The 22,774-nt window shown below is 42.7% G+C and overlaps 1 protein-coding gene and 2 pseudogenes across 1 annotated transcript in view; 1 reads left to right on the top strand and 2 right to left on the bottom strand.

The window, feature by feature from the left end:
• LOC112149049 (extracellular calcium-sensing receptor-like) overlaps positions 1 to 2,234 on the bottom strand; it is a 3,537-nt gene extending 1,303 nt beyond the window's left edge. The window contains exons 1-7 of the mRNA XM_024276496.1: positions 2,191 to 2,234; positions 1,750 to 2,044; positions 1,378 to 1,664; positions 951 to 1,246; positions 549 to 742; positions 227 to 448; positions 54 to 114 (exon numbers count right to left, since the gene is read on the bottom strand). Coding sequence (XP_024132264.1) covers positions 54 to 114; positions 227 to 448; positions 549 to 742; positions 951 to 1,246; positions 1,378 to 1,664; positions 1,750 to 2,044; positions 2,191 to 2,219 — 1,384 coding nt within the window. The 5' untranslated portion in view covers positions 2,220 to 2,234. The remainder of the gene's footprint in view (positions 1 to 53; positions 115 to 226; positions 449 to 548; positions 743 to 950; positions 1,247 to 1,377; positions 1,665 to 1,749; positions 2,045 to 2,190) is intronic.
• A 5,133-nt stretch (positions 2,235 to 7,367) lies between these two features.
• LOC112149371 lies at positions 7,368 to 9,064 on the top strand (annotated as a pseudogene).
• An 8,412-nt stretch (positions 9,065 to 17,476) lies between these two features.
• On the bottom strand, positions 17,477 to 20,706 carry LOC112149050 (annotated as a pseudogene).
• Between the last annotated feature and the right edge of the window lie 2,068 nt (positions 20,707 to 22,774).

The following is a 22,774-nucleotide window of genomic DNA, read 5'->3' as shown; positions in this document are numbered from 1 at the left end:
GCTGATTTCTCCGTCAGGACATGGTATGCAATCATAGCAACAGATGGGTTTGCCTTTCTGTAACACTCTGTGAGTTCCTGGAGGACAGCTTTCAGTACACACTGACTTTGGCACCTTTCTCAAAGACAACAGAAAAACAAATTATGAGTGTTCCTGAAAATGTTGCAAAGTGATGCTGCATCCATAAATTATTATTTTTTTAAAGAGTTCTCATGAGACCACTTACTTCTTGTCTACCATCCATCCAGGTTAGATTTCTGTTAATAAGGAATTCTTTATTTTTTGGAAGGGAGGCATCATAGTATCCTACAGTTACCACCTCAATATTTCCACTCTCATCTTTCTGCCAGTTGACCAGCTCGTAAACAGCCACAGGATCTCCATTAGCATCAAAAGACACAGAATGGCCATTGTGGGAAAAATTCACTGTCTTCAGAGCAGCTAAGACCTGGAGATGAAGGAGGAAATCAAGTAATTACAAATCTAAGAAAACATCAATAACATTTGGAATCAATTTTAATACTACACAAAGTAGAACAATATCTGACCTGCTTGGTGTCCAAAATCAAATGTTTGTCACACTGAGCTTTTACACTTTTTTTCACACACACAACATTGTGAATAGCATGAGCTATTGCATAAACAGCCTTATACACCAAGGTAGTTATTCTCGGTGGAGATGATAGGATGAATGTGTTCGGAACCTTTTGTAGGTCTTCACTTCCATTGCAGACACGTTGCCCTGCAGTCACATCTCAGAAGACAAAGAGAAAAATAATATATTAATGGAACTTGAACAGAAATGATCATGATTTTCTCCTCATTGGGTCCTTTTTATATCCTCATATGCATTGATGAAAAATAGTTAATACCAAACCCTGTTAAATTTTTACAAAGACATTTAACCACAGTCTGATTGATTGAAGTCGATATTTAAGAAAATTAATCACCCTTTTTCAGTGTGCATTTGAATGTGTCCTCCCAAAACTCAGTCAGCAATGGGGATGCTGCCACTTCCGTAGGGGAGAGATCCAGCAGAAAATCTCTCAAGCCTAGGATGTCTGATTTTGGAATTGCAAACCCAATGGCCCCTTCACAGAACGTGAACCTTTGCAAATTTGTGTCTGTGATCCAGGACTCGCTGCCTATCCACAGACGAGATGGTGAAGGTTTTGTGGCAAGTTCCTCCAGCAAAACTTTCATTTCTCCAGTGGCAGCAAAGGCAACAATAACCTTAGCTGTTGATCTGACGGGGTAAATTTATTTTAAATAATTAAGAATCTTCATGTTATCCATTTTTTTAAACAGAATTAAACTCAGAAGATACATAGACATAAATGACAGAATGTGCAAATTTTAAATACAATTCAGCATTACCTGCGAATGAAATCAGCCACCTTCTGGATCTTGTGAGCTTGAGTACGATAAAAAGCTTCAGAAAACTCCACACAAATCCCTTCCTTTTCAGCTGCTTGGAGAAAAGAGGCCATCCCGTTATTGCCATAGTCTGAGTCAGAGCAGATAGCGCCTATCCACGTCCAGCCAAAATGTTTCACCAGCTTTGCCAGAGCTTCAGCCTGAAAAGCATCACTGGGAATTGTTCTGAAAAAGTTTGGGAACTGCTGCTTATCTGACAGGCAAGCACACGTGGCAATGTGGCTGACCTGAAGAAAAATATAGCAATTTGATTAACAAGTGGTCAATTACTTTATTAAATAATTTATGAAATGGCTTGAAAATAGTATTTACTTGGGGAATGTCAAAGGATCCAATGACCCGAGAAATCGCAATTGATGGTGTGGATCCAGACTCAGCAACAACACCCGCCATCATGCCAGACTGAGAGCAATTATTGTCTTTATAGTAGACGTTGTCCCCCCCATTTGATAGCTGGAAAGCAGATTGCACTGCCACAGGCACTGCAGCGCATGAATCATGGATCTGATAACCAAGATTGATCCCAGGCAGCAGCTCTGTGCTGTTGTTAATCTCTTCTATGGCAAAGATCATTGCACGAGAGAAACGCAGGTCACGAGCATTTATGCTGAGAGTAACAAAAATAAGGACACATTGACCAAAAATATTACATTTTTGTTTTTTTATCTTAAGAGCTAAACTGCAAAAGACAACACTTTGTAAAATATTTCATTTCTTTCTTCAAAAAATGTTTTTCTTTAAAGTTTTACTAACCTTCCCGTGCACCTTGGTGGATCAGGCATGGTGATATAATTATAAATCTCTGTGTACATATTATAGTGAATAGAGAACACACCACCTATAATAAAGTCACCATCCTTCGAGAATGCAGGTGAACGCGTCGCACCCCGCAGGTTACATCTCACAGAGGAAGCATCGATGTTGGCAACATCCACCCCAGTCCTTTGTTTTAAACCAGTCAGAGACCCGCTTAAGAAGAAAACTGAGTTCATCTCAAACACACACAGAGGCAACACCAGAAAAGTGAAGAAAGCTGAGATCTCCATGCCTCCGATGTCTGAATGGAACTCTGAGGAGGTCCTGACTTGTTTATATAACCTTTTTCTTAGTCTTCTGGGGGGAAATGCCCATAGTCTTGTTTTTCAGTGACACAATTAGGTTGTTATTCTTTGTTCGAGTTAGTTTACCTCTGTGACAAAATCAAACCTTTCCAAAATGTTTGATTCCCATATCTATAATTTTTACTAGTTTCTGTCTTAACACTTTTTAAATTGATTTAAAAAAAAAATTACTTTGATGAAACACCATAGCTTAGAAATTATGGTCATATTTTCTAAAGTGTCAACTCTTCTACAGGCTTATTGCTTTCACAATATACATAGAAACAACCACTAAAAGAAACAAAGGCCCTATCTGTATTCTTCCTTTCTCTTTACCCCTCCATTTGAAGGGGCATTTGTAGTGCAAGTGGTGTCCGAAATATATATTTTTTAGATCCTACCCAACAAGTAGAGGGATACAAAGTCCATTGCCGCGAGGGTAAACCGCTTATGCGCTGAGCTGCAAAGAAGAAGAAGCACTTTTCTTCAAATGGGTACACTCTATTTACATTTAAATGTAAGTAACGACTTTTTGTTGTGAGATGACCTTTTTAAAGTTTTAAAACAGCTGTTATTATGTATATTCGAGTACTGGAAGCTCCGCGCTAAAGCTAGCTGACCGGTGACTATTCGTGACTTCATCAAGTGAATAGTGAAGACACTATGTTTTCATAACTCTACGATTTGAGGGCTAAATGTACGGGTTGGGAGAATGGAAGAATTCCGATTGTGTCAAAATGTTATCAACGCAACAATGAAGCACACCCAGCTATACCAAACGGGATAATATTTAAGCATTACTGCAGGTGAGAATTACCTGAATCAAATGTGCTGCTCTGACTACCCCACTGACAATGACCTAATATTTCTCTTGGGTGTCAAAAATGTGTGAATAAAATTAAATGAATAAATTAATACTCCATAGTACATCAATCCATCTTCAGAGCCAACTTAATACCTTTTAGGTACTCAGAGCTGCAGGAGCCAACCCAGCAACTGTTACTGATCGCTCGTCAATTCCAGGGCCTCACAACCACTTAAACTCCTTTTCCCCCCAAGGGCCAATTTGGAGTTACCAATTAACCCATGAAGCATGTCAGGGTTGACCCAAACGAGTCCTATTTTTTTGTTGTTTGTGCATGTCAATGGAGGGTCATAAACAGGAGTGACCACATCTGACAGAGAGTGTAGGTGTGTCTTGCAAGTTCCTTTTAGTCGTGTGCAGCCACTTCAAGAGATGTCATGAAAATGGAACTTAGTGTAGTGTGAGATATTTGTAAGGATATTGGTAAATGGCTTATTCTTGTATAGCCCTTTTCTACTTTCCTTGAAGGCCAAAAGCAATTTACAGTCACAGTCCCATTCAAACACTCATGTATATAAATACGCTAAACACTGGCGTCAACCTTCCACCAGAGGCAAGGTGGGGGTTAGTGTTAGGACACTTCGACACATGGGAAGGAAGGCGGGAATGGAACCTGCAATCTTCTAATCAGAGAATATTTAGGCCATGCATCTCACCTACTGTTTTACGCCAGGGAACATCCAGGCCTCGAGGGCCAGCCTTTCTGGTTTACCAGAAATGTTGCCTCATTTGCTCCTGTTTACCTGGATCAGGTGTGTTTACTGAAAAGGAGCATTAATGGCAGGTTGGTTTTATAACATGTTTGAAATTTGCCCTTGAGGACTAGAGTTTGACACCCCTTGTAGTCGCACAAACCACGGATGGTGTGGGTTTTTTGATTGTCTGGACTTGCAGAGGGTCATAGGCAAGAAAGACTGCATCTTTTTTGCAGTTCTGTTGAGGCTCGTGCGGCCAACCCAAGGGATGTCAAGTAAATGGAACGGACATTGTTGAGTGTGTGGTAAGTGTATTGTGAAATATCCATCTATCAAATTTTTTCAGCAGCTATATTATTTTTGAATTCATGCTAATGCCGGAACTTGTTCAAACTACCGTTTGACGAAGGTGGGGTACACCTGTACTATTTGTTAGTTTGTCATAAGACATACAACTGGCCCCACACATACTCGCACAAGGGCTGGGCGAAACAGAATTTTTTTTTATTTTACATTATTCTTTTATTCATATCAGGCAATAACGATAAATATCACGATACAAACCAAATCACTATATTTGTTACATTTAAATGCTTTGTTGCTCACAAGAGAAATGTATAATCATCAGCAGGTTATTGAGATTTAAATATTTTTTTCCTACCATGCTTTAAACACAACTGATGCATTGAAAGAACATAATGCAGTTTTTTTTCCATAAAACTAAGAAAAAGCATATTTATTGCAAACTAAACAGAGAATTAAAGTAAAAAGTTTCAAGTTTCCAAAGTGAACTAAAATAAAGCCAACCACTAAACTGCTTGATCGGTTCCACTGAAAAATAAATACTACTGTTTTTAAGTTCTCTTTCAACATTCATTCGGTATCTCACTATGGGGCGCTTTCCCCAGAAGTTTTTTTTTTGTTTCACATTACGCCAGTCCTGACTGGGCGTCAGGAAGTGACGTCCACTCTAGGATGAGGAACTTCCTTCTAGTATAAGAGTGGGACGTTATCTTTCTCTCCTCAGTCTAACACCTCTTCTCGCTCCCAGAAGCCCGCTCACAGAGGGCTCTTGTAGCAGAACTAGCTTAACTGTTCACAGAGCGAGCTAACCACTCTGTCGCCGAACGCTAGCCGAAGTTGCATTAGCTTTCTGGGTCAAGTAGCTGGCTTGTCACCAAACAGCAGCTGCTGTAGCTAGCCACCATACTAGCTACTCGAAGCTTCCATTTTTTATCTGAGCTAAAAAGAGAAATGGAGCCTAAACCTGTCCTCACCATGGACACAGTCAGGCTGCCATCGAGAGCATTCACATGTGGGAACAAAATAGCCGGAGCAGACACCCACTCTGCTTGTGTTTCGTGTCTGGGGCTGCAACACGCCGAGGATGCGCTAGCATCTCCGGTCACATGTGAGCACTGCGCACGGCTCTCCACCAAAACCTGGAAATGGCGGCTCTCGCACTGGGTGAGCCTGTCAGCGGCGGACCCGATGGTTGGGGTTGCCATTCCCCCGCCGCCGGAGTTAACCGACTGCGCCCGCGGAAATTCATCTCTCATGGATGCAAGCTGAGGCGACCAGCTAGACGCTGCTACCCTGCTGAGCGACCCTGAGGAGCCTTACGAGGCCGCACCTTCGGAGCATTATGATGCCACTGGCGCCGGGTCTGACTCTGGAGATGAGTCCATCAGCCTCGCATCCGAAGAGGACGAGGAGGACTGCTGACCATTTATCTTTCTCGCGTCTGCAAAGCCAACGGGACTGAGCGACACACGCAGTGGATCTCCAAATCCGACTGCTACGGTGGACCTGCATGATGTCTGCAGGAGAGCAGCTGCAAAGCTGGGCGTGTAGTGGCCTGAAACCCCAACCGAGACCTCAGTGTCTCGCTACGAGGGAAAACGGCTCCCGAAAGCCAAATCTCCTGGTCGACCGCTGTTGCCGCCTGGTTGCCGCCTGGAGGAGGTGACCCGGTCATGGAGCAATCCACTTACCGCCAAGAACCCCACCCTCGGGAACTCGGGGCTTGAGGAGAATGGCTTCGGCCACATCCCTCCAGTGGAACCTCTGCTGGCGTCCCACCTGCACCCGACGCAGAAGCCCAGCATGACCTCCGCGAGCCCCGCCTTACCCTCCAAATCCGATGGGTTTCAGTCTACGCTGACCGACAAAGGCTACAGGGCGGTAGCCTCGTCAGTAAAGGCCCTGAACGGATCATCTCTGCTCCTCGCTTATCAGGCGGAAATTCAGGAGCAGATGTCAGCCTCTCCGACCTCAGACCTGTGGGATGAACTGTGCGTGGTGACGGACCTCTTTCTGCACCTACACAGATCTGCTGTCCAAGCCGCCGGGCAGGCTATGGCCCTCATGGTGACTCAGGAGAGGGCGAGATGGCTGAAGCTCTCGAGTCTGTCTCAGAAGGAGAAGACTCATCTCTTCAACGTTCCCGTGGACCCTAAAGGTTTATTTGGACCAGCGGTGGCCACGATGCACAAACGGTGCGAGGAAAAAAAGAAAGAAAGGCGAGGCCCTCCAGCTCTGCCTGCCCAGGAAGGCGCCCCCTCTCTCAGCTGCACCGCATCAGACCTTCGCTCAGGCTGTGGCCCGACCGGCCTTTCGCATCCCAAGGTGTCAGCCCCAACCACAGTCGGACGACCGCAGTCACGGCAAACCCACGGAGCTGAAAGACACGTGGACCAAGAAGCCGTTTGCTCCCCAGGTGTCACCGGGAAACCAGCCGGCCCCGTCAAGCACCGGGAGCTCCAAGAAAAAGAGACGTGCCACCTGAGACACTCTCTACCGGGAGGAGAAGCGGGCTCGGCCAGACACCTGCCCTCACCCTCCCAAACAATGTTCTGTTCTGTTTAGAGTTGACATGTTCCAAGCCCTCCAAAAGGCGTGCAGAGGATGCGCTGGTGCTCCCAGCACACAGCCAGTTGAAAAGGAGGAAGACCGGACCAGCAGAGAGCTTAGTGGAGCCGCAGCTGCATTCAGTAAACGCACGCAAGTGCACAAGCACACACAAGTGCAGTTATGTTCTGTTATTAAACGAAATGTGTTCAATAAAAGTTGTCCCGTGCGCATGTCTCAGCTCAATGCACATGGCGCACACACACGGGCAGAAAAACACAAAAAGAGGAAAAGAAAGAGGAACAGAATGGTACGAGCCTGACAGCTGCACATGAGGCAGCGGGTGGGACCTCCCCCCGCGGCACTGCAGCCCCGGTTGCTTGAAGCCATCGACTGTATATAAGAATATTTTTACAGTCAATGCTTGAAACGAGCAGTGCACGACCCGTGCACGCACACTCCGTACCTCTCACTCTTTTTCCGAAGCCGCCACATCTTGGGCCTCTGTCAGCCAACACACGAGCATGGCGAGATTGTGGGGTTACCAGCTGGGTGATGAAAACTGTAACCAGAGGTTACAGGCTTCAGTTTGCATTCACACCCCCTCGTTTCAACGGCATCCTGCACTCGCAGGCTCGCGGGGAGAGAGCGCGCATCTTACAAGCTGAGATCGCGGCTCTCACGAAAAAAAATGCAATCCAGCTCGTTCCGCCGGCGCAGAGCGCGAACTGATTTTTTTCCTGGTACTTTCTGGTTCCGAAACGGGACGGAGGTCCCTGCCCAATTTTAGATCTGCGCGCTCTGAACAAATACTTAAGACAGTACACGTTCAGAATGCTGACTCGCGCAGCTCTAATGCGATTCGTGCGTCAAGGGGACTGGTTCATCTCCATAGATCTGAAAGACGAGTACTTTCACATCCCTATTTATTCCCTGCACAGAAAGAATCAACGGTTTGCCTTTCAGGGGAAGACATACGAATATGTGACTCTCCTGTTTGGCCTCTCTTTAAGCCCCCGTGTGTTCGTCAAATGTACGGAAGCGGCAATCGCGCCTCTGAGAGAGAGAGGGATGCGACTGGCTACATACATAGACGACTGGCTTCTTGCAGCGCAATCTCCCAGAGAACTTTCTGCACACGCAGAGCTGCTTACGTCACGTTCACGTTTCACTATAAACTGGGACAAGAGCGTCTTGATTCCAGCCCAAACGATCACCTTTATCGGGCTTTCTCTGAACTCAAGAGTTCAGAGCGCGACTCTCCGTGGACAGAGTGAGAGCCTTTCGGGCTTGTTTAGCGCTGTTCCGAAGGGTGGGCATGTCTCCGGTTCAGGCAGTGCCTCAGACTGCTGGGTCTGATGGTCCCTATACATGCGCCCGTTTCAGCGGTGGGTGGCGTCACTCAACCTGAGCCCCACTCGCCACGCCCACCGCAGAGTTCATGTAACGGTAACGTGCGCTGTCACCCTCCGTCCGTGGAGGAGTGCGCACTTCCTAACCAGGGGGGTTACCATGGGAACCATCCAAACAAGGAAGACTGTGACCATGGATGCTTCGTTGCATCGTCTGCACATGTTGGCACACAGACTGATAGTGTGGAGCAGCTCTCACCTGTTGTCACTGAGAGCAATCCACATTCCGGGCATAATGAACCGCGGGGCGGATCTACTGTCCAGGCGTAATCCTCGCTACAGGGAATGGAAGCTCCACAGCGATGTGGTGGCTCAGATATGGACCATTTACAGTCGAGCAGAGATCGACCTTTTTGCATCAGTGGAGAATTCGCAGTGTCCCAAGTTTTACTCCCTGACCGATCAGGGCTCTCCACTCGGACTGGACGCATTAGCGCATGAAAGGCAGAAGGTCCTGCTGTATGCGTTTCCTCCACTGGAGTTGATACCCCCCACCCTGACCAGGGTGCGAGGTGGGCACCATTCTCTCATCCTGATAGCTCCATAGCTGGCCTGGGAAACCCTGGCTAGCGGAGATTTTTCAGCTGATGAACAGAGAACCATGGCCACTTTCCCTCCGCAGGGACCTACTGTCGCAGGCGCGCGGGGAAATCTTCCATCCTCATCCAGGTCATATGGCACTATGCTTGGCCTGTGAGAGGTTAAACCTGACCGCCACTGGTCTCCCACAAAACGTTGTGGAAACGATTCAAAACTTCCTCTACATGTTTGGCGTATGATGGAAAATGGCATGCATTTGAGGACTGGTGCGCTAAAACCGCTGTGGTGGCTTATCAGAGTTCGGTGGCTGACATTCTGTCATTTCTGCAGAACCTGTTGGACAAGGGTCTAGCTTTCTCCACCATTAAGGTGTACTTAGCTTCTATATCTGCCTGCCATGTTGGTTTTGGGAACAGAACAGCGGGCCAGCATCCACTCCTGGTACAGTTCATGAGGGGAGCGTGCCGGCTTAGGCCGGTGTCCAGGAGCTTGGTCGCTCCTTGGGATTTACCTTTGGTGCTCAATGTGTTGATACGTTCAACTTTTGAGCCTCTGCAGCAGGTCGAGCTTAAGGTGCTCTTCTTAAAAACGGCTTTGCTGATCGCACTGGTTTCTGGAAAACGTGTGAGCGACATTCACGCGTTATCAGTTAACCCGTCATGCATGGAATTTTCCAGGGGGGATTCAAGGGTTCTTTTGAAACCTAATCCTGCCTTTTTACCCAAGGTTTTCCATTCGGCTGTGTCGAGCCGCCCTCTCGAGCTATCAGCCTTCTACCCACTGCCCTTTGCCTCTGTTGAGCAAGAGCGGCTTCATGCACTCTGCCCGGTCCGAGCTCTGCGCATTTATAAGGAAATGACCTCTGACTTTAGAAAGTCAGAATAGCTGTTTGTGCCATGGGCTCCACAGCACAAGGGTAGACCTCTCACTAAGCAACGTTTGTCATGTTGGATTGTGGAGGCTATTGTCATGGCTTATAATGTCAGGGGACTGGAACCCCCTGCTGGTCTGCGGGCTCACTCCACACGTGGAATGGCCTCTTCTTGGGCACTATTTCAAGGGATCTCGGTGGATGACATATGTGAAGCTGCCAGCTGGGCTTCACCCCACACCTTCACCAGATTCTATAAACTGGATGTGACTACACCAACTCTGTCTCACGCTGTGTTTTATGTGTCTTCTGCGCCAGTTTGAAATGACCGGGTGCTTCTTAGTCTTCAAGTAAGCCTGTCTGGCAATCCGGGAGTCTCTATATCCCATAGTGGGATACCGAATGACTGTTGAAAGAGAACGTTAGGTTAAGAAATTAACCCTGGTTCTCTGAAACATAAGTGAGGTATCTCACCAGACAACCCTTCTTGCCTGGAGCGAGAAGAGGTGAGCTTTCTTAGACTAAGGAGAGAAAGATGACGTCCCACTCTTATACTAGAAGGAAGTCCCTCCTCCTAGAGTGGACGTCACTTCCTGACGGCCAGTCAGGACTGGCGTAATGTGAAAAAAAAAAAGCTTCTGGGGACAGCGCATAGGGGGCGTGTCCCATAGTGAGATACCTCACTCATGTTTCAGAGAACCAGGGTTAATTTCTTAACCTAACGTTTTACAGAACCAACGCAGAATTGAAAACCATTTTTGTCAGCATCCTGTGTCTAAACTTGGAACTAAAAGCAAATTCTCAAAATTTATTCTTGTTTTTTAGACTGTTGCTGCTGTGCAGTCTTACCTTTTTTTTTTTGCTGGAAAATTATTGTTTATTTCAGTCTGAGATTGAGTGTGCTTGGTGATACTGCTTCAAGTGATAAAAAAGGTTGGTAGTATTTTGAGTTCTGGAAGGAACATGCCTTCTGCACAATCTGCACTGCACATTTATATTTTTTTGTCGGATTGTAAAAACCTGAATTACTTCTACTCACGGGCCAAAATTTTATTTTTGAGTCACCGGCTTGATTGGCCAGTATATAAAAAAAAAAAATATCTACCGACCAAACATATAGTTTACCAGCCAAAACATAACAGTATTTTTTTATGTTGATTTGAAGAAACGAGCTAAAGTCCCTTAAGTTGTCATACATCTAGATGTGTGAAATTTATTTTACACATTTGACCCATCCTCTGGGGGAGCAGTGAGCTGCAGACACAGCCACGCTTGTGAACCATTTGGTGGTTTAACCCCCCAATCCAACCCCTTATGCTGAGTGTCAAGCAAGGAAGCCCTGGGTCCCATTTTTTTGAGGAACCTTCCAATCTCAGGGAGAACACTTTACCACAAGGCCAATGAGCTGATTAACATGAATAAACACCACATCTTAGAAATCATGGTCATATTCTCTTAAAGTGTCAACTCTTTTAAAGGCTTCTTGCTATAACAACATATAAAAAAACAACCACCAATGAACAAAATGTTGCCAACACAGCAAAAAAGGGCACATAGTTAAACTATACTGAATGATTTGGATTGGATAAGCCTTACTGCAAGTGAGCATTACCTTAATCAAGCATGCTGTATGGACTAGCCTACTGCCATTGACAGAAGAAAGTCTCTATTCGCACGGGGTTTTCGACTCACGTGCGCCCAGTGCAAAACTATTTTCTTGGTCGCACTTTTTTTAAGAGCTCGCCAGGAAGGCATGAGCAGCTTTTGCTGAAGAGCCTGACGAATGAAAGAGCGCCAGGCATTTCGGTCACCGGACATTTCTGCCGGGAAAAGATTTTGATCATTCGCCAGTTTCGCAAATGCCTTGGGAAAATATGAATGTGCGGTCTTTTACTGCGCTCAAATGAGCGGCTGTTCGCTTTCCGTGGTCAAATCAGCCGTCACTGGATTTTTTTCTGTGAGTTTCATAGAAAACTTACGGTAGCAGGTCTGTAGAAGTGTGATATTATTGCTCTTCATGAATGCATATTACTATTAAAGCATGTGATAATTATGTGAAATTGACTGTGCATTACGGTTTTTTTCTGAATTTTAGAAATCCAATCACAAAATCTCTCGTAGAACTGATATAAAATTGGTTAATTTTGGCTGTGAATGAATTCCAATCATTAATTTAGTACATTATAAAACTTTCACAGACCTACATAGTGCTCAAAAGAAAATTTCTCCTGGAAATATAGAGCATTTTTACTGTATAGTTTTTGAGAAATTCACTTTTGAATTATCATAAAAAGTGCAAAGAAGGACACCAGTGACATAAACTGACTTTGGCTGAGAATTAATCTTGACTGAAATTTTAGTATATCAACATTCCTTCACAGACCTACCCAGTCCTTCAAGGAGTACTACTTCTGAAAATATGAAGCATTTTTACTGCATAGTTTTTGTGAGAAGTACATCTGAAATACAATGAAAGGTCTAATTTTAACATCAGTTAGCTGACTTTGTCTGAGACTAATTCTTGAGCCTCTATTTAGTATATCACCATTCCTTTACAGACCTACTTTGTAGCTCAAGGAGTACTGTTCCTGAAAATATGAAGCATTTTTACTAAGGCTGTCAGATTTGTTGCGTTAATTACGCGTTAATTTGACATGTGCGTGACGCCGACAATTTTTTTTTAATGCATTAATCACAGATTTTCATCATACATGCCTTTCCATACCGCGCGCGGGGGCGTCCCGTCATCGCCCTCTAACTCACCGGCTGCTCTCACTAGATCACGGGCGGGTCTCCAACCACCGAGCTGCTAGCTAGAACCGGCCCGGCGCCAGGACGCGGAGAGCTCCTGCACCCTAACCCGGCTCCGGTTCGCGTCCAGTACCACGTCTGGTGTTACCGGCTCTGAGAGCTGCGGACCCCTGATGTTCCGAACAGCAAGCGCACCGGGGGAAGTTTTAAATGTAGTCTAAACAAAGCCAGTTATTTGTAGATGAAAAGATAAATTTCAGCTTTGAGTGTGTGGCCCGTCCCTCTTTCGCCACGCGAAAATATGTAAAATATCCCAAAGTTTTGTAGGTTTAAGCATGATGTAGCCCCAGCATAGCTGTCTGTCTGCCGGCATATTCATTGCTTGAGCTCCGCTGGACACGTCGCTGCATCGAGCTGCAGCCAGAGAACGCGGCGGCAGTAACAGACTGTCAAACTATCCACAGTGTATCCCGCTTTTCTCAGTCTTTAATGTTTTAAAAAACAAAAGTTAATTGGAAATGATAAATCTCTATTTCATTTATTACTGCAGTTCAGCAGAGGAGGAAAAGATTTGGTCCTGACAAAAAATGAACATGAAAGTGTTATGGAAATTTTATTTTTGATGTTTTTTATTTTATTTTACTGAACGTTGATTGAAGTTTTGAATTTAAAATGCCCTTCACTTGCACTTGGGCTTTTGTTAGGCATTTTATGTTACAGCCTTTTATTGTTAAGAAAGTTTATCTCAATACAATGTTACAAAATAAAGTATTTCTGATGAAAACTATTAATTTTGCCATTCTTATTTTCATAATTAATGTAGAACTTCTAAATCCTACGAAGCACACATTTTTTTCCAAAAAAAGGCCACATATTAATTTGCGATTAATTGCGAGTTAACCATGGACCAAATGCGATTAATCGCAATTAAAAATTTTAATCGCCTGACAGCTCTAATTTTTACTGTATAGTTTTTGAGAAATACACATCTAAAATACCATAAAAATGTATATTTTTTCTGTCAATTAACAGACTTTGGGTGGGACTAATTCTTAAGTTTAAATTTAGTACATCACCATTCCTTTACAGACCGACCTAGTACTTCAAAGAATGCTATCCCCCTGAAAACCTGAAGTATTTTTACTGAACAGTCTTTGAGAAAAGTACATCTAAAAAATTACAAGAATGTCTTAATTTTGCATCAGTTAAAAGACGTTGGGTGGGACTCATTCTTAATTCTCAATTTAGCACACGTAGAATACATGTAGGCAATACAGCAGTGTGCATGTTGTGGCCAACATGATATACCATACATTTTTGTGCTGTTCACACGTATTTACATGCAAATAACATCAGCCTTGACAGAATATGTCTTTTTGGTTTTAAAATCTGGCATTACATCAAAATGATTTGATTAAAACTAGTAGGGCCAATTGAAGTCCCCATTTAATCTATAAAGCATGTACAGGGTTGAGCCATATGGGTGTCAAAGGTTTTTGGTTTGTGCAGGCCGGTGGAGGGTCATAGACAGGAGGGACGACATCTTATCCGGAGTGCAGATTTTTATCGTTGTCCCCATAGTCATTAATAAGATGCGTTCACTGGCTCCTTACTTACCGTGCACAAATGATTTATGCTCAGGGTGTGCACGTGGTAGGTTAGCAACCGTAGAACACCTGTAGGACCCACACACAAACTATGCTCTGTTTATAAAATTTCTTTATTTGTCATATTCAGATTGCTCAAAATCCAATGGAATTATGTTAATGACATAAACTGTTGGAGTTACCAGGATTAAAACGAACATCAGTAATGTAGCTAAAGCTCCAGTTTTGAAGAAAATTCGTTTTCTTAGAACTTATGTTAGTAAAAACCACTTCAGTCACATTTTTTTCAACTACAAAAATATATTCGCTAGTTTTACTTTGAAAATGGGAAGCTTCACCAATTTTGAAGATTTGTTTACTTCCAGTGACAGTAGCGCTGTGCGTTGGCTTACTGTTAGTTTGTAAAATCCACTATTTTTCTGCATTTCAGAACAAAAACTATGTTTTCTTGAATTGTATTACCTACTCTTTTTGGGAGCTGATCACAAGTATCAGAGTATTTGGATACTTGTTACAGCCCTAGTAGTAGCACGATGAAAGAAAACATTACACCCATTCTCTAGTAATATATCCATCCATCCATTTTCTTGACCGCTTCATCCCGTTCGGGGTCGCGGGGTGCTGGAGCCTATCCCGGCCACTGATGGGCGAAGGCGGGGTACACCCTGGACAGGTCGCCAGTCCGTCGCAGGGCCTCAATCAGACACCCATTCACTCTCACATTCACACCTAGGGGCAATTTAGAGTCACCAATTAACCTATGAAGCATGACTTTGGACGGTGGGAGGAAGCCGGAGTCCCCGGTGAAAACCCACGCATGCACGGGGAGAACATGCAAACTCCACACAGAAAGGTCCCAGCCGGGAGTCGAACCGGGGCCTTCTCGCTGTGAGGCAAGAGCGCTAACCACTGCGCCACCGTGCAGCCCCTCTAGTAATATAATTTGAGTAAAAATTACCTTGACAAAAAAGTGAAGGACATTGAGGAAGATGCCAAGACAGCAGGATGCTTCTTTTTCCAGTGTACATGGCTGTTGTACTGCCGTGAAACTTAAGTTTGTTTGTATCTGTCTTCTTCTTCTATGATTGAGGAAGGGCTATACCACTTCCAAATGTTCCTGTTGTGCTTTGCAATCCAAATAACTTTGTGGTTGGTGGTTATCATAATCATTTAAAATGACCAAAAAAAAACAACACGATGTGTCGACAATAGCAAATTACCGTCGACAACGTCTACTAATTGTTAGCAGCTGTACCATGCGGGTTCATCAAGTGTTCTGCGATCTTGATATTTCACGCAGGCCAACTTTTGTGTGCTGCGCTATTTTGCCAATTTTTTGGCTGCAGACAGCCTTTATTTATCCGTAATGGCAGTTGTGACTAATTCTTTAGTTGTGTAGTATCTTTATGCCTATGAGTTTGTAAATGTGAAGCATATATACTGCAGAAAATACTTAAGTGAAATAGGAAAAAAAATGTAAAAAATCAGTCACAAATCTCCATTAGAAAAAATTATTTAAAAGGAAATATGCAACAAATGTGCTTACTGCACCACGTGAGAAGAGGGATCCCGAATTGTGTGCATGGGGTTGGAGGGATGCTCAGAATTCCTGGGCAGTGGTGGGTTGCTCATGTAGGGCTGTGGGGCTCTCCAGCTGGTAAGGGCTTGTGCTTTGCCCCTTTGCGTAGCGCAAGGGGCTTGACTGAGGCTCGCGCTGTCTGCACTGCCTTGCACTCTGACTCTGGAGGCCTCTTTGTCAGTTGTTTCGGCTCTGGTCTGGTTAGCCAACGTTGAGTAACTCAGCAGGCAAATTCTCTGGTTACTTCCCTGGCACTGCTTCTTCGCCTTCTGCGGGGGTCTTTATATGGGGTGACCGGCCACTCACCCTCTTTTTATATTCCATAAACTATAGTAGAACACAGATACTTAACTGAGGTGCCACCTCACCTTTGCACAGATGATGTGAGGGAATGATATTTCCATGACATGTGTTTGTATGAACCCATGTGTGTGTGCTCACACATGTATTATGTACATGATGTGACAGTTTTACGGAGCCAACAGGCACGTTTGCGATATTTGAGCGTGTCTCTGGACAAGCTCTGCCCATTGGAGTAACATCTACATTTAACCGCAATAATGATAAACCTTTAGCAAGTTATTGCTTTATAATTCTACCCTCTTATAATTCTTAATCATCTTCCAACTTCTTTAATCTCTTTTTTCTCCATTCTTTCATACCCTATCCCTCATGTCTAACATCCCACTCTCTGCTTCTATCTTGTCTTCTCTGTCCGGTCCAACAAGAAATGTATTCAAATATGAGTAATTAAAACAAAGTTTAGTTTAAAATACAAAAGGGTTTAGAATAATATACTAGGGATGCACTGAAGTAAAACATTTTGGCCAAACCTGATTAATAATGAAAACACTTGGCTGAGTACCAAATAGTGACCGGATATCAAATGAGGATGTTGAGTTTTTCTTTCTTTCTTTATTTTTTTTATATTGCAGTAATAGCCTTGACTACATTTTAAATAATTTTTTCAAATAAAACAAATGTGTATTTTATATTTTGTTCTTTAAGCCTTTCTAGGTGGCCTAAGTGTACTAGTGCATTTCACAATGCTAGGCCTTCAAACATAACATAGGTTCTAACAGTTTATTTTTATCATTACCTCAAACATATGTACAAATATCCCCAGGGCCAGATGAAAAGTAAGATTTGTTTTTTCGCGATTATGTTTGCTTTGGGGCTATCCCTTGCGAATATTTTTTTAGCTTTTCAAACATATCCAACAAAGAAGGTGTGCTGCTAACACCACTATTCTTTCTTTAAGCCCCCGCAGCAGTCTCTTCTCATATTTCTCATGCTGTCTCTTTTTAATGTGTAATGAGTTTAAAATAATTGTGTGTCTTGTCCTGTATTTTTCAATCGATGCTTGAAATAAACCAACCAATCAATAAATGCCCAACACAAGAAATTCACATTTCTCTTTATTTAAGCAAAAAATACATAATAATAATAATAGTAGTAAAAATATTGATAAGGATGTTATTTGTTTTTTTTTTTTTTAGTGTAATTTAGTTTTTGCTCATCCTACTTCTACTCCTCTTACCTCTTACCAGGTCATCAGTGTAAACAATAACATGTTCTCAACTGATCCGCCTGGTTAAATAATAATTAAATCAGTAAAATGATAATATGGAAGACTCCAGAAAAAATGCTTCAACTCAGTTGTTACTTTTATTTCGAAAAATCAAAATGGCTTTACAATCCTAAACATAATATTTTAATTTAGAAATAATTAAAAATGTATGTTGTTTAAACACAGTAGTAAGAAAAAGTTAATTTTTATTCATTAAATATTTTTTGGTGTTCTTCTCAGGCTGAAACAGTATGATGAAACACTTTGGAGCAAATATACACATTATTAATCCAAAACTGGAAGCCAGGATAGCAAATATCTCCACAGCTACTGTGAATTTTCCAGGAGAGCTGACAAAAGCTGGTATGAAGGTGAGCCAGACTGCACAGAAAATCAGCATACTAAATGTTATAAACTTGGCTTCATTAAAATTGTCCGGCAGTTTCCGAGCCAGCACAGCTAACACAAAGCAGAACACAGCCAGAAGTCCGATGTACCCCAACGCAGCCCAGAACCCAATGGCAGAACCCAAAGCACACTCCAGGATGATCCGCTCTTTGTATGTGGAGAAATTTCTCATTGGAAATGGAGGCCTCAGCACAAGCCAAACTGTGCAGATTAATACTTGAACAAGTGTAAGTAGCACTACAGTCAGTCTTTGTTGTGGAGGACCAAACCATTTCATGACATTGCTACCTGGCAGTGTAGCTTTAAAGGCCATCAAGACCACTATGGTTTTTCCAAGCACACAGGAGATACAAAGAACAAAGGTGATGCCAAAAGCTGAGTGACGCAGCATACAAGACCACTCAGTGGGAGCCCCGATGAAAGTTAAGGAACATAAAAAGCACAGAGTCAGGGAGAAGAGCAGCAGGAAGCTCAGCTCTGAGTTGTTGGCCCGTACTATTGGGGTTGTTCTGTGATGGAAAAAAACTGCAGCTGTTAGGATGGCTAAACATGCTCCGCCAACAGAGAAAAAAGCAAGGATGATTGCCAGAGTCTCATTAATAGAAAGAAACTCTACTGGTTTGGGATGACATGAGTCTCTTTCTGCATTTGGCCAGAATTCTAAAGGGCACAGGAAACAATCTAAGGAATCTAGAAACATAGAGACAGCAAATATCAGTTAGTGTCACTAATCTGACAAAATTGTAATTTAAAAATAGCGTATTTTACCTGTAGTGTTGCTGATCTCTCCCTCAGGACATGGTATGCAATCATAGCAACAGATTGGTTTTCCTTTCTGTAACACTCTGTGAGTTCCTGGAGGACAGCTGTCACTACACACTGACTTTGGCACCTTTCTCAAAGACAACAGAAAGACGAATCATGAGTGTTCCTGAAAATGTTGCAAAGTGATGCTGCATCCACAAATTATTATTTTTTTAAAGAGTTCTCATGAGACCACTTACTTCTTGTCTACCATCCATCCAGGTTAGATTTCTGTTCATAAGGAATTCTTTATTTTTTGGAAGGGAGGCATCATAGTATCCTACAGTTACCACCTCAATATTTCCACTCTCATCCTTCTGCCAGTTGACCAGCTCGTAAACAGCCACAGGATCTCCATTAGCATCAAAAGACACAGAATGGCCATTGTGGGTAAAATTTACTGTCTTCAGAGCAGCTAAGACCTGGAGATGAAGGAGGAAATCAAGTAATTAAAAATCTAAGAAAACATCAATAAAATTTGGAATCAATTTTAATACTACACAAAGTAGAACAATATCCTAACTGACCTGCTTGGTGTCCAAAATCAAATGTTTGTCACACTGAGCTTTTACATTTTTTTTTCACACACACAACACTGTGAATAGCATGAGCTATTGCATAAACAGCCTTATACACCAAGGTAGTTATTCTCGGTGGAGATGATAGGATGAATGTGTTCGGAACCTTTTGTAGGTCTTCACTTCCATTGCAGACACGTTGCCCTGCAGTCACATCTCAGAAGACAAAGAGAAAAATAATATATTAATTTAACTTGAACAGAAATGATCATTATTTTCTCCTCATTGGGTCCTTTTTACTGTATATCCTCATATGCATTGATAAAAAATAGTTACTACCAAACCCTGTTAAAATTTTTACTAAGACATTTAACCACAGTCTGATTGATTGAAGTCGATATTTAAGAAAATGAATCACCCTTTTTCAGTGTGCATTTGAATGTCTCCTCCCAAAACTCAGTCAGCAATGGGGATGCTGCCACTTCCGTAGGGGAGAGATCCAGCAGAAAATCTCTCAAGCCTAGGATGTCAGATTTTGGAATTGCAAACCCAATGGCCCCTTCACAGAACGTGAACCTTAGCAAATTTGTGTCTGTGATCCAGGCCTCGCTTCCTATCCACAGACGAGATGGTGAAGGTTTTGTGGCAAGTTCTTCCAGCAAAACTTTCATTTCTGCTGGAGCAGCAAAGGCAACAATAACCTTAGCTGTTGATCTGGCGGGGTAAATTTATTTTAAATTATTAGGAATCTTCATGTTGTCCCATTGTTTACTGGAATTAAACTCAGGGGATACATAAATGGCAGAATGTGCAAATTTTGAATGCAATTCAGCATTACCTGCGAATGAAATCAGCCACCTTCTGGATCTTGTGAGCTTGAGTACGATAAAAAGCTACGGAAAACTCCACACAAATCCCTTCCTTTTCAGCTGCTTGAAGAAAAGAGGCCATCCCGTTATTGCCATAGTCTGAGTCAGAGCAGATAGCGCCTATCCACTTCCAGCCAAAGTGTTTCACCAGCTTTGCCAGAGCTACAGCTTGAAAAGCATCACTGGGAATTGTTCTGAAAAAGTTTGGGAACTGCTGCTTATCTGACAGGCAAGCACATGTGGCAATGTGGCTGACCTGAAGAAAAATATAGCAATTTGGTTAACAAGTGGTCATTTACTTTATTAAATAATTTATGAAAAGGCCTGAAAATAGTATTTACTTGGGGAATGTTAAAGGATCCAATGACCCGAGAAACTGCAATTGATGATGTGGATCCAGACTCAGCAACAACACCCGCCATCATGCCAGACTGGGAGCAATTATTGTCTTTATAGTAGACCTTGTCCCCCCCATTTGATAGCTGGAAAGCAGATTGCACTCCCACAGGCACTGCAGCGCATGAATCATGGATCTGATAACCAAGATTGATCCCAGGCAGCAGCTCTGTGCTGTTGTTAATCTCTTCTATGGCAAAGATCATTGTTCGAGCGAAGCGCAGTCCACGAGTATTTATGCTTAAATGAAAACAAATATTTACACAACATTCACCAAATATATCACAATTAAGTTAATAATCATGTCAGTTTTTAAAAACTCTATAAGCATAACTGATTAGACAAGACATTGTAAAAGATGTAATTTCTTTTCATACATTAATTTTCCTTCCAACTCTTACTAACCTTCCTGTGCACTTTGGTGGGTCAGGCATGGTGATATAATTATAAATCTCTGTGTACATGTTATAGTGAATAGCGAACACACCACCTATAATAAAGTCACCATCCATTGAGAATACAGGTGAACGCGTCGCACCCCACAGGTTACATCTCACAGAGGAAGCATCGATGTTGGCAGCATCAACCCCAGTCCTTTGTTTCAAGCCAGTCAGAGACCCGCCCAAGAAAAAAACTGAGTTTATCTCTAACAAACACAGGGGCAACACCAGGATCATGAATAAAGCTGAGATCTCCATCTCTCCGATGTCTGAATGGAACTCTGAGGAGGTCCTGACTTGTTTATATAACCTTTTTCTTAGTCTTCTGGGGGAAATGCCCCATAGTCTTGTTTTTCAGTGACACAATGATGTTGTTATTCTTTGTTCGAGTTAGTTTACCTCTGTGACAATATCGAACCAAAATAGTATGAAAAGTTTCATGACACTCATATTGTTTCTTTTTTTCAAATAAGTGGAGACACCAAGGAAGAAAAATAGACGGTTGATTCTTTGTTGGCATGAACAGGCCTGGGTACCAGTCCAAAATGTTTGATTCCCATATCTATAATTTTTACTAGTTTCTGTATAAACACTTTTTTAATATTGATTTGAACAAACACTTTACTTTGATGAAACACCATAGCTTAGAAATTATGGTCGTATTTTCTAAAGTGTCAACTCTTCTACAGACTTATTGCTTTAACAACATACAAAGAAACAACCACTAAAAGAAACAAAGGCCCTAAACGTATTCTTCCTTTCTCCCTACCCCTCCATTTGAAGGGGCATTTGCAGTGCAAGTGGTGTCCAAAATATATATCTTTTAGATCCCACCCAACAAGTAGAGGGATACAAAGTCCATTGTTGCGAGGGTAAACCGCTTTGCGCTGTGCTGCAGAGAAGAAGCATTTTTCTTCAAATGGGTACACTCTACTTACATTTAAATGTAAGTAACGACTTTTTGTTGTGAGATGACCTTTTTAAAGTTTTAAAACAGCTGTTATTATGTATATTCGAGTACTGGAAGCTCCGCGCTAAAGCTAGCTGACCGGTGACTATTGGTGACTTCATCAAGTGAATAGAGAAGACACTATTTTTTCATAACTCTCGGATTTGAGGGCTAAATGTTGGGTAGGGAGAATGGAAGAATTCCGATTGTGTCAAAATGTTATCAACGCAACAATGAAGCACACCCAGCTAAACCATACGAATAATTAGTAATATGTAAGCATTACTGCTGGTGAGCATTACCTGAATCAAATGTGCTGCTCTGATTACCCCACTGACAATGACCTTATATTTCTCTTGGGTGTCAAAAATGTGTGAATAAAATTAAATGAATATATTAATACTCCATAGTACATCAATCCATCTTCAGAGCCAACTTAAAGGGTTAGTAATGGGGTTGTGGGTCATTTTCGGTGTTAACTGTATTTCGCCTTATATTTACCATTTCCAAATGTTTTGGCGTATTTTGAGCAAGAAATATTGAAATAAAACGGCATTTTTGAGGCCAAATTTGGCAAACCTGTCTCTTCCGGGTGAAAAGCTCCGTTTTGGTCACGTGATGCGTGTGACGTCAGAGGGGTCAACATAGAAAGATGGCTTCTCCTTTGCGTGTCGGAGCTAGCGATAGCGGCGATATTTCAAGGTCCACAATTCTGTCTTCAGACTCAGATTGTGTAAACATTTGTTCTGAAAGTGACGCTGATTCAGAGGCGCGGGGTGTTTGTGGTTTGAGGACTGTAAAGCCCTATCAATTTGAGCCGGCAGCGCGTAAAGTAAGAGCTCACAATCTGGCAATGACACTGACAGTGACGCTGAGAATGCCCATTAAGACGAAAGCTGTCCGTTTATCAGAGCCATGCTCGAAGCTGGAAGACGTGGAGCATCTTGTGAAGCTTTATTTACAGATCGGAACCTTTTGGCGACTCTACATCAACTCATTAATGACGCTGACTATCCGGGTCGGTGATGCAGAGTTTCATATGCAAAATAAAGAGCTTAGAGACATCTTTGCAGGACCGTCTGCCACTTTATTATTATCTATTTAATTATTCAC

Source organism: Oryzias melastigma, linkage group LG13 (assembly GCF_002922805.2).
Source record: "Oryzias melastigma strain HK-1 linkage group LG13, ASM292280v2, whole genome shotgun sequence".
Classification (NCBI taxonomy): Eukaryota; Metazoa; Chordata; class Actinopteri; order Beloniformes; family Adrianichthyidae; genus Oryzias; species Oryzias melastigma.
The sequence above is the reverse complement of the archived record's forward strand: the minus strand, read 5'-3'. Positions and strand labels throughout refer to the sequence as shown.